The sequence below is a fragment of the Capsella rubella genome, unplaced genomic scaffold (assembly GCF_000375325.1).
Source record: "Capsella rubella cultivar Monte Gargano unplaced genomic scaffold, Caprub1_0 scaffold_8, whole genome shotgun sequence".
Taxonomy (NCBI): domain Eukaryota; kingdom Viridiplantae; phylum Streptophyta; class Magnoliopsida; order Brassicales; family Brassicaceae; genus Capsella; species Capsella rubella.
Window position 1 is genome coordinate 9,909,462 of NW_006238916.1, and position 11,587 is coordinate 9,921,048.

Here is an 11,587-nt window from a genome sequence, read left to right on the forward strand (position 1 = left end):
AAGTCGGATGACCATAAGAAAAAACGCAGAGAGAAACAAAACAGAACAGAGGAGACAGAACATAGGTAAAATGTGGATCAAAGCTGGCAGCCAAATCGTCTCTCCCTGCGCTGATACGAAACCAGGGCCTCAAAAAGCTTCTTCTTATCGAAGTCAGGCCAAAGCACAGGCTAAAAGAAAAGCTCGGTATAAGCGAGTTGCCACAAGAAGAAGTTACTAATCCTCTGTTCTCCACTTGTCCTAATCAAGAGATCAGGACTTGGGAACTCGGTACACTTTGTCTGAAGCTCTCTCTCAAACAACGTCTCGTCCACATCTTCCTCTCGGATCAAGCCTTGTTCTGATTTCTTCACAATGCTCTTACATGCATGCAAGATGTCAAATCTCCCACTGTAATCTATGGCCACGATGAAATGCTTCTTCTTGTAGCTCTTTGTAGCTTCCTCTGTCTCCATGATTGTTCCTAGGAGGGATTCTGGGATCTTTGCGAGATTCCCGATTACAGAAACTCGGATTTCCTCGCTGAAAGCAAACAAGATCCTTTGTAACAATAAGCATATGAAGAACTGATCTACTATGTTAACTAAGCTCCCTATATACCTTTGGAAATATTGGATCTTGGATTTGAGGTATTGTTGGAACATAGACATCAAGCAGTCAACTTCAATCTGTGTATGTAAGTTATTAGAGATAATAAAGTTGAAATATTTTAAAATTAACTAAAAGAAATTTGTCTGAATTGTCACACCTTTTCTCTTCCCCAATTCTCAGTGGAGAAAGCAAAATCTGAGACAGTATCTATCCCTAGTGTGAAGCAGAGCTCGACGAATTCCATAAGCCGTTTAGCTCCGGCCTCGTGACCTTGTGACGTCAGCAATCCGGCTTGTTTCGCCCATCTCCGGTTGCCATCCATTATCACTGCCACGTGTCTCGGCATTGGCTCTCTCCCAAGCCCTTTAGGTGTCTCCTCATCCCCGACCACATAAGTTTCCTCGTCACTATAAAACATAAAACAAAAGCCAAGTGATCATGAATATTTTAGCGGGTTCGAATTTAAGTAAAAAACAAAAAAAAACAAGATTTTAATTTGTTTACATCTTTTTATATGATAGATATTCTTTAGCAGGAAAATATGGTCGGAGACAAAGTAGTAGGAGAAGGGACAGAAGAGGCAGAAGGAACCACAGTAGAGACAACATTGTAGAGAGAGTGAAGAGTAGCAATTGTTTTTGCATGGATTATAGAATGTGTGAATATCATATTTATAACAAGTAAGTTTTCAATGACTAGCGCTGGTTGTTCCTCTCGCACTTTTGGAAACTATGCCATAAATTGAAGTTTGTTACTTTTGGATTAAACAAGCACGAGTTAAGCATTGATATTTTCATTTTGCCTTTCATAGGAGAAAAATAGAAATTTAATGTTCAATCAATGAACTTGTCAGTGTGGGTTATAAATTGTGTTATCTACCATTCAGACTATATATCTTGTGTCAATTGAGCTGGCCACTAAAATCTTGAGGAACCGTACCAATCGAGTCCAGCCTTATTGAAGTTTGTACAAATTATTATGAACCTGGGATTTAGGTCATATTCTGGTATGTTTACGTTAATGTAGTTTCCCATAAAATATTACTTAGAGATAACACTAGCAAAATAAATTCTCATTTAAAAGTTACAAACGCAAATAAGGTTTATTGAAAGTAAAGACAACATTTTTGAAACTAACACAAATATTTATGTCTCATGAAACAACAACGTATCATTACGTACTATTGTATCAGCTGAACAATTGACTATAGTCAGACCAGACATGAATGCAAAGTTTAAACTCGTCGACCAAATCGCCTCTGCCTTTGCTGATACCAAGTCAACGCGTCAAGATACTCAGCTTCACCAAAATCAGGCCACAGAACATTAGGAAAGTAAAGCTCAGTGTACGCTGATTGCCATAAGAAGAAGTTACTGATCCTTTGCTCTCCGCTTGTTCTAATCAGCAAGTCAGGGTTTGGGAACTCGCTACACTTTGTCATCAACTCTTTCTCCATTGCCTTCTCGTCGATGTCCTCCACTTGAATCAACCCGTCTTTCACTTTCATTGCAAGATTTTTGCATGCTTGTAAGATATCAAATCTTCCACTATAGTCTACAGCTATAATGAGATGTTTCCCTTCGTAGCTCTTTGTAGCTTCCTCTACCTCTTCTATTAACCCTAGAAGCGACTCCGAGATTTTCGAACGGTTCCCAATAACCGAGATCCTGATATTTTCTCTAAAACCAAATGGGAAAATTAGCATCAAGACAAAACTCCAAAGAGGATCACTAAAAGTCTAAAACAATAAATGTGTTGGAATGGATACCTTTGGAAGTAAGGCATTTCAGACTTAAAGTGTTTCTCAAACAAGGCCATCAAACAGTTAACTTCATCCTGATTAAAAAAAAACGAAAAAACCGAAAAGCTTAATGAAAAGACAGAGGCGATTTGGTCGATCGACCGGTGTTGGTAAAAAATATATGATCGGTGTTGGTAATTCAACTATTGTATTAGTAGACCGCCATATGTAAATATAAAAGTTCTCAGGGTCACAAATTTAAAGACCGGCGGTGAGAAGAAAAACAAATAATTAGCATGTTCTGTTTAGTTACTCATAAAAAGCAGAAAAAATCTTGAAACGTTTTGTGAAAATTATGTATGATTTCGGTAATCACCTCGGGTCTTTCCCAATTTTCAGTGGAGAAAGCAAAGAGTGAGATAGTATTTGTCCCCATAGCGAAACAATCCTTAGCATTCTCCATGAGCGTTCTCGCTCCGGCCTCGTGGCCTTCCGATGTCTTGAGTCCTCGTTTCTCTGCCCAACGTCTGTTTCCGTCCAATATAACCGCCACATGCTTTGGCATTCTATTCATCGCTCGTTTCTCTTTATCTCCCATTGCACCACTACGAATGGAGAACAAAAAAGAAGTTAGTTGGCTTTACAAAACATGCATAAATAAATACCTAGTAGAACAAACGTTAGAAATTTAGAATATATTTGAGATAAGATTCACAAAAATAAAATATAATTAAGGAGCGCAATACGTCGAAACTACATATATATATATATATATATATGATTAATAAAAGCAAAACTACCGTTTGCCGTTTCTCTCTTCCTCGTCATCGTATTTAGAAGCTGTGATTTTGAAGAATCTGATGATATTTTTCAAGGAGAAAGAAACGCTTAGTCGCCGAGAGATGAAGAGACCAGGGATGAGAAAAAGAGCAAGAAAAGTAAAAACAACAGAGAATAGAAACAACATTTTATTCGTATGTATGTTTTCAATGTTTGTTCATATTGGAACAGTACTCGTCTAAGTACTTAAAGAGCTTCGATCGGGTTCAAAGACGCATATGATCAATGGGAACCTTCTCTCTATCTATCTCTCACTCTCTCGCTCGCTGTCTCTCCTCGATGCTACGCAAAGACAGATCATACGTATTAAGGTTTAATAAGATCTTACGACACTTGAAAATCACTAAATCGTTTCGTCACGTGATTTTTCTCAGTAAATTAGGATATTTTTCTGTGATCAACCATTCAGATTTTGACATTGTTTTTTCGTTCAATATATATAACTTCATGAATGGTCTTAGCATTAATGTCGAAGGTTACAGTTTTGTTTGCATGCATCGTTTTATATATCTTGACGTGATGACGTCGTTAACAAATGATAATAATTAGTAAAAAAAAAAAAAGCAAGAGCTCTGTTTTTAATTAGCAGTAAGTAGTGTGCAATGTTTTAACTTTTAAGCAAGCACATGGGACACATACGGATCATGCGGTCCTTAGTTACTACTATATACTAGCTGGATCGAATTGCATTAGTGTGATCTTCGTTTCACTTTATATTCAACTTGTATACCAATGATCATTGTAAAGAGCCCATGCATTTATTATTTTATCGCATCACCCAAGTTAATTATTGCAAATTTACAATGCTGTAGGAACACAAAAGGAGATTGTTGTTGGCATAGACCTTATCCACTTCTTCTTTTTTATAGTACCTCTTTCTTTTCTTTTTTTGTACTCAGCCACTTTTTATCTATTTTTATTGATCAAAAATTTGTAAAACCTTTTTTTTTTCTTGACATGTGGGAGTCTTCAGTATGATATTTTCCATGCTAATTTGCATAATATTAACCAAATTAATTGAAATCTCATGCATCAATCATTATCCAATCTTTTTTACGTACGTGGCATCAATGTAACAAGGACATATTTGCAATTTTTGGAACTCCAAAGTCTATCACTTTATCTAGTTTGGTTGGAGACTCCTAATATATATCGATCTGATTACAGAAATCGACGTTACATTACATTTTTTTTATAGGCAAATAGAATCGATATCATCTTCCAACCAAGTTTTTTTCTCACATTTTAGGCCTATGGAAAACATTCAAACCTTGTAATTAGCACTAAGTTTTTTTATTGATCTAATCGTATAAGAACACGACATGTTAAAAAGAAGCTGAAATGCTGGATTATTAGGTGATACAACTTGTTAAATAACAACTTAAACAAGAGGTGAAATACTGGGTGACATAATAATAACACTATTTTAAAGTAAGGTAGTGTCAAAATTATTACCACCAGCCAAGTGGCAACCTCTTTTTTAATGGAAACCGACGAAAAAACCACGAGTACGGTCACACGTAGGAGATTAAAACCCCGCTCTTAAACTAAAGGACATAATCGTTATTTTACTCAAATTTTCGCGACTTTTCTTGAAAAAACAACTTCCAGAAAAATCGAACTTTGAGAATCGTCGTAACTGATAAGTGTGCTGCTGCTCATCAAGAAAAATCCAAACTTCACCAAGAAAAAAAGAGACCACTTTCTCCTCCTCTGTCTTCTTCGTTTAATGTAAATTCTGATCATCCGATTGGGCGGTGAAACAATCTTAAAGAACTCCTAAAAGAGAAAGCCTTTTTTTATTTATTTTTCTTTTCTTTAAACGAAACAAAAGAAGAAATTTTCCATTTTTGTTTCGTCGATGCTTTTTTGAATCAACGTCGTTTTTGGCTTTTCTTCATTCTCTCTGTTTCCTTTCATGGGAATAGTAATTCACCTGCCATGGCGAAATTGACTTTCAAGGATTCTCTTAAAGCTCTTGAAGCTGATATTCAACACGCTAATACTCTGTAATTTTTCTCTTTCTCCTCCATGTCTCCCCTCTTCAGTTTTATCGAATTTATCGGCTTTTACTATAAAGTCTTGATTTTTTATTTTTCTTGGTCTTCAGTTCCACAATCGGCTTCTTTTATTTTTTTTGTTGTTTCTTGATTTTTGTTTGGTTTGCATGTAACAGAACATAACTAAAGGTTCCTCCTTTGTTTTGTTTAAGATTGTGGAGCTTGATTCTCTTAGGTCCACTACTAGTTGAGATATAGTTCACTGTGTTAGGGATGTATCTAGACTTAACTGTTTTTTAGTACAAGGAGTAAATGTTTTCGGCCAGCTTAGCTACATAGATCATTGCGATTTCATGTTCTTCAGTTGTTGAGTTGAAGCTTAGCTAAATCAGTAATGATCTAAACACAGTTGTTAGTGCCTTGGCTTGGCTGCTAGTGTTGAAGCTACAACAGCTTATTGAACTCTTTGGAGTGTTTATGTGTGACTGATATCAATGTTAAAGCTGTCACAGTTTTTTGTCTTTTCTGGATACAATAGCAATTAGTCCCCAAACTATTACCTTTGCTGTTTGATAATTTTCATGCCTTGACCAGAAATTAATGTGTTTTATAGTTATATGCTTATCATCTTGATTTCATGTTTTAATTTCTGAAAATGAATAACAGAGCTTTAGATTGTCCTCGAGAGAAGGATGGAGCGCGTGTTCAGATGAGATTATCTTACAGCCCGGCTGCTCAATTTTTTCTTTTTCTTGTAAAATGGACTGATTGTCACCTTGCTGGTGCACTCGGTTTGCTTAGAGTCCTTATCTATATGGTACTTTTTTTTTCTTTCCCCATTTGTCTTACTACATTCAACATACTGTTCTTGGTGATAGTTTGATTAACTTCTTTGAGCTATATCTGGTTCAGACTTATGCCGATGGAAAGACCACAATGTCGGTTTATGAAAGAAAAGCCAGTATTAGAGAGTTCTACGGTATATATGTTTTGTTTGCTATGATATAAACTTTGGTAATGGAGGATATTGTTGATTTATTGAGAGAAGAAGAAAAGAGAGTAATTATACTCCAACAGATATATTAGTATATGCGCTCATGGATTTTTCACTGTTTTGGTGTTTCTCAGCTGTGATATTCCCGTCGTTGTTACAACTACAAAGAGGTATTACAGACCTAGAAGCCCGCAAACAGAAAGAAGTCTGCAATATGCGATACAGAAAGAAAGATGAGAGTGAAAAGTGTGAGCTCTCAAAGATTGATGTCGAGAGGGAAGAAGAATGTGGAATCTGTATGGAGATGAACAGCATGGTCGTGCTGCCCAACTGTACTCATTCTTTATGCATCAAGTGTTACCGCGATTGGTAAGTCACACTATAAGGAGCTTGTAACCAGTTGAATGTAACTGGTTTTCTGAAAAAGGGTCATGTTTTTTCTTAGGCGAGGGAGGTCACAGTCATGCCCTTTCTGCAGAGACAACATTAAAAGAGTAGACTCGGGTGATCTCTGGATGTTTTTGGACCAAACCGATACAGTAAATCTCACTGCGATCGTGAGAGAGAATCAGAAACGGTTGTTTGGTTACATTGAGAAGCTACCGCTCATGGTTCCAGATCAAGCGTATGCGTCTTCTCCTCATGATTGCCATGTGAGGTGAAGATGAAAAACCGGTTCTGGTTTGGGGGAAAAGGAGGTCTACTTTGTATATGTATTAGAGTTAGTACAACTAGTCTGTCTCTTTCTTTTATACCATTATATCTTGGGAAAGTTCCCACTTACAACGTGCTTTTTGTGCATTTGGCCGTGGTTTCCCACTTATTTTATATGCTTCAAAGCTCTTGTATTCTCTTCTTCAAGAAAAGGGTTACACTTAAAATTCATCCACATTGAGTTTTGTAAAATTGATACTTTCCCACTCAAAAAAGTTATCATAGCTGGTTTCGTTTTGAAGTTGTATACCAAATTTGGTGAATACTTAAAGGAGAGAAGAGGAAGTGGATGAGACAAAGGAGAAGAAGAGAGAGGCTCGTGGTGTTTGCAGAAATTTTCAGAGAAGGGAGTGTACTCGTGGAGAGTCTTGCAAATTTTCTCACGATGAAAACGTATATATAAAAAGCACAATCATCTCAGATACACTGTCACTTAAATCAGTCTGTTCTTCTTATTGATTCATTATATCTTAATATGTACAGAGAGTTGCTAATACCGGTTGGGGAGAGGAAGATCGTGGAAATTCCAGGTGATATTGAGTAAGAATCACTATGGCATAGAGGATATATAGGGATTGTTCATATTGATATTAAGTGGTAATGCTTTACATGATTGATAGTGTCTGAGTGTACAGCTAGAATCTATTGGAAATGAAATTTGTTGCCCATTTAGCTACACAGAGTTGCTTTGCTCTGTATCAATCTTATTTTCAGTTTTCTCCTTCACATTTACAGACTGAGTATATGAAAAGACACAGACGCTTTGGTTCTAGACAGTAGAACGTTTCTTGAGTTTTTTGGCTATTCCGGCAAAGTACTTGCCATGGTAATTCGCCTGCTGAATCTCCAGCTCAGTTGGCTCTCGTGACCCATCAGCTGCATAAGTCCCTGAGCCATACGGCGAACCACCTTTCACCTCTCCCATCTCGTACATGCCTTTACCAAATGTATACCCCAACGGTACAAATATCATCCCGTGATGAGCCAATTTTGTCACTGCCGTCAGTCTGCAGATCAAAATTCAATCAATGCTTGTCTATATTCTTTTAACTTTGCTATCTGTTAGGAATATGTACTTACGCAGTGAGTTCTTGGCCTCCACCGTGGAAACCCGTACTCCAGAAGATTCCAGCAGGTTTCCCTGCGAGAGCCTGTGTAGTCCAGAGATCATTTGTATTGTCAAAGAAAGTCATGACCTGTGATGCCATCACTCCAAACCTAGAAGGAAAGCCGAACATAAATCCATCAGCTTCCGCTAGTTGTTCTGGTCGAATATCTGCCACATCGTCCGGCCTTGGAACAGCCTTCACTTTCTCCAGTATTTTCTCCGGTAATGTCTCCGGCACTTGCCAGAGTGTTGCTTCAACGTCTGGAACAGAGTTTGCTCCTCGGAGAATTTCTCGTGCCATTGTCTCGACATGGCCGTGCAAGGAATAGTACCTACCAGAAAAACCGAAAATCAGATTTTTCGTCAAAACCAAACCTGCATGAGGACCGAAAACCAGACTTTTCTATTCTGTCTGGGCCAGTAGCACAACGACTGGAAAATGATCGCCAGCTGATTAACTTGGCAAGGATTGGTTAAAGACTCACACTATATAAATCTTGGTGACAGCCATAGCTTTTATAGCTTGAAGTTACTGATAAAACAAGAAATCCTGTCCCTGAAAACTAAGAAACAGGACACTGTTAAAAGTTTTGTGATCGGAAGCTATTCGATCACATGTTTGTTTATCCTACCTTCACAAGCTCTAACTAAATTTAGTCTAATCCGAAATTTACAAAAACTGACATTGTTAGATTTCCAAATTAGAATCGACTCCTATACAAAAAGTAACAGTTCAGAGAAAACGACTAACCTTGGCGAAAGAAGGAGGAGGAGGGGAAGAAACAGTTTGGTGACGATAAAATGTCATCAGGTTTGGTGAAGGTGATCTTTTAAGAACTATAGATGACGTGGCAATAAGTTGGACCGACCATTTTATTGTTTCTTCTATTACATGGCTATCTTCTTCAAGCCCAATTAAATGATTAATGTCTTTTCTTGTCTCTTGCGATAATTAGTTTTTTTTTTTTTTTTGGCAAAGGGATAATTGGTTTAACAATTATACATCTTAAGATAAAAAAAAATATATTCATAGTTATTACATACAGTATTAAATTGAAGCAATATCTATATATCATGTCACGTGTACACGTATTTTATCATAATAGGACATTACTTTTTAATTTTATTTTTTTCTCTGATTTTAATTTTATTTTATCATAATAGGACAATGCTATATTCTTTCATTACTATATATAGGACAACTACTTATTTATTTTTATTTTTGTAAAGAATTTGAAGCATTTACTTAAAAAACTTGACAAATGAGATCAGTTTTAAAAATAAATAATAGAAAATATTGTCAAATTGCAAAAAATTGAATTTCTACCATTAAATCTCTAAGTTATTGACCTGTTGTAAAAAATTAAATTCTGAAAATAAGATTTATAAAATTATGTATATGTATACATATATTTTTTTTAAGATGTACAATACCATATTATGATACCATTTTGGTCAAATATATATATATATATATATATATATATATCTATATATATAAAGTTAACTTTTTCTCTATTCTCCTTAAGCCACATCATCATCCACCTCATTTTATTATTTAATTTTTAAAATTAATTATATCATTTTATCATTTAATATTAATATTTAAACTTATGTAAATAAGTTTTTCCAAAATGAATATGAAAGGTCTTTTTTTATATTATACATTATAAACTAAAAAGGATAATTGATTAAGAGTTTAAAAAAACTTACTAATTATCGATTATACTAACAAATATATAAATAATAGATTATAGTTTTTAGTGAATGTTTAAAATATATATATGATTATATTTACACAATGTAAACCTAAATATAATGGGATTTAACGGGAATAAAACAAAAAGTAAGAAATTTTGAGAATATAAATCTATCTAATTTATGTCTCAAATAATTTTCTAACATAAGTGAGATAGGTCGGACCGAAACATGAATTCTTATTTTTTATAAACATATAAAAAGGTAAAAATAAAAATAATATTTCTTTAAAAGTTTCAAATATGAATTTAACTATTTGTTTCCACAACACATATGTTAAACTAATAAACAAAATAAAAAATTAACTATTTCATAAAATTGAAAATTAAAATAAAATATTATTAAATGAAATAAACTAAATATAAAGTAAATTATACTAATAAGTTAAATTTTAAAATTGTTCCATATGAAAAAACAAAAAATATATAAAACATAAAATCAGAAAAATATATAATAGTATATAAATGATCATTACGAGATATAAAGTACGACAAATCCAAAAAAGGAAAATGTAAAACAAAACATAATAAATTATGACAATATATAAAGAGATAATGTAAACAATTAAAAATACAACAATCCGCCCGAAACCCACAAATCATGTTCAAATTTCATGCCAACATATAAAAGGGCCCAAAATATTAACATCTAGATCTATATTTGGTAAAAACCTTAATAGCACACGTTTCTCAATGATTCTCAACCGCACTTCCATTTACACCTACACTTCGACTTATACTATACAGACTTAATTTCTCAGCGACTAATGAAGTTAAAACTCAATAACTTTTCTATACAAACACAATTTTAAGTTTAAAAGAATAAAGTATGGTATAGTGAAAAAAACAAGTAGAAAATAAAATACGAACCAATTACTCATAAACAACATATAATAAACTCTCGCGCGTAGCGCGGGCAACCGACTAATATATATATATATTTATTTTTATGAAGATGTAGAATACCATATTATGATACCATTTTGGTCAACATACCAATTAACACAAATGTCTTTAAATATGAGGAGAAAAGACCAAAAAAAAGTAATTAAACTAGTCAAACAAAATTTTCAGCGTTTTATAATGATTCGACTAAAGCTTAAACCAATTCAGTTTCGTTTTGCTTATAACAGTGATTCAATTATACTGTTATTCCATTATATATCTGGCAAACAAGTCATGCTCATGGTATTAGTTTGTATTTTATTGTAATTAACAAGAAGTCAAGAGTTAAGTTTTCTAAATATAAAACGATACCAGTTTTGAGACCATTATCTTTAATTAAAATCTAAAATATATGGTAATGATGGTTTTTTAAATCATAATCCCTACTATAATAAAAGAGAAGTACACAAGGGATTCGGGTCGGGTTTTTCAAAAAATTCCGGGTTAAATTTTCAATCGGATACTTGCCAAATTTTTTGTTAAATATTTTTCAAATATTTCAATAATATACACCAGATTTCTATCATTTAGGAAGCTATATTAATGCTAAATAAAAATATGTCTTATAAGGAAAATTTGTTTATGAATATAAAGATCTCAATATTTTAAAAATATTCTAATTATTATATTAATTTCTTATATGAAAAAACAATAAAAAGTAATAATTTTTTATAAGTTTAAATATTTGATATATAGAAAAATATAATTTAAAAATATTTGGTATAACAAATATAAAAATGCATCTAAAATACATAAATAATGGTAATATAATCAATAAAAATGTTAATTAGTTTGAATAAGTTAAATGTTTCAAAAATAAAATTTGAATATATATGGCTATAAAAACGAAAGATTTTATTAAATATTTTATAAAAAACGAAAGATTTTATATATATT

The 11,587-nt window shown here is 33.6% G+C and overlaps 5 protein-coding genes across 6 annotated transcripts; 2 read left to right on the top strand and 3 right to left on the bottom strand.

The window, feature by feature from the left end:
• Positions 1-170: 170 nt before the first annotated feature.
• Positions 171-1,199, bottom strand: LOC17874866 (dehydrodolichyl diphosphate synthase 4). The gene is made up of 4 exons (XM_006279807.2): positions 1,096-1,199; positions 749-998; positions 601-668; positions 171-522 (listed from the first exon to the last, which is right to left on the bottom strand). The coding sequence occupies exons 1-4, from the start codon at positions 1,197-1,199 to the stop codon at positions 171-173; spliced, it is 774 nt and encodes a 257-aa protein (XP_006279869.2).
• Positions 1,200-1,718: 519 nt separating this feature from the next.
• LOC17877197 (dehydrodolichyl diphosphate synthase 5) lies at positions 1,719-3,299 on the bottom strand. The gene is made up of 4 exons (XM_006279800.2): positions 3,133-3,299; positions 2,709-2,937; positions 2,360-2,427; positions 1,719-2,270 (listed from the first exon to the last, which is right to left on the bottom strand). The coding sequence occupies exons 1-4, from the start codon at positions 3,297-3,299 to the stop codon at positions 1,826-1,828; spliced, it is 909 nt and encodes a 302-aa protein (XP_006279862.1). The 3' UTR covers positions 1,719-1,825.
• Positions 3,300-4,846: 1,547 nt separating this feature from the next.
• Positions 4,847-7,104, top strand: LOC17876856. The gene is made up of 5 exons (XM_006280936.2): positions 4,847-5,181; positions 5,839-5,989; positions 6,085-6,151; positions 6,301-6,535; positions 6,612-7,104. The coding sequence occupies exons 1-5, from the start codon at positions 5,114-5,116 to the stop codon at positions 6,826-6,828; spliced, it is 738 nt and encodes a 245-aa protein (XP_006280998.1). The 5' UTR covers positions 4,847-5,113; the 3' UTR covers positions 6,829-7,104.
• Positions 6,831-7,269, top strand: LOC111829028. The gene is given in 3 exon segments (XM_023777662.1): positions 6,831-6,847; positions 7,153-7,196; positions 7,199-7,269. Coding segments are annotated over 3 exon segments (132 nt in total).
• Positions 7,270-7,443: 174 nt separating this feature from the next.
• On the bottom strand, positions 7,444-8,779 carry LOC17876233 (probable NAD(P)H dehydrogenase (quinone) FQR1-like 3). 2 transcript variants are annotated; one of them, XM_006281046.2, is made up of 4 exons: positions 8,740-8,779; positions 8,474-8,544; positions 7,961-8,320; positions 7,444-7,887 (listed from the first exon to the last, which is right to left on the bottom strand). In XM_006281046.2, exons 2-4 carry the CDS (start codon positions 8,497-8,499, stop codon positions 7,650-7,652), a joined length of 624 nt encoding a protein of 207 aa, XP_006281108.1. In that variant the 5' UTR covers positions 8,500-8,544; positions 8,740-8,779; the 3' UTR covers positions 7,444-7,649. The 2 variants fall into 2 exon arrangements, with proteins under 2 accessions (XP_006281108.1, XP_023643894.1); XM_023788126.1 differs by having other exon boundaries at positions 8,474-8,551; positions 8,740-8,762.
• Between the last annotated feature and the right edge of the window lie 2,808 nt (positions 8,780-11,587).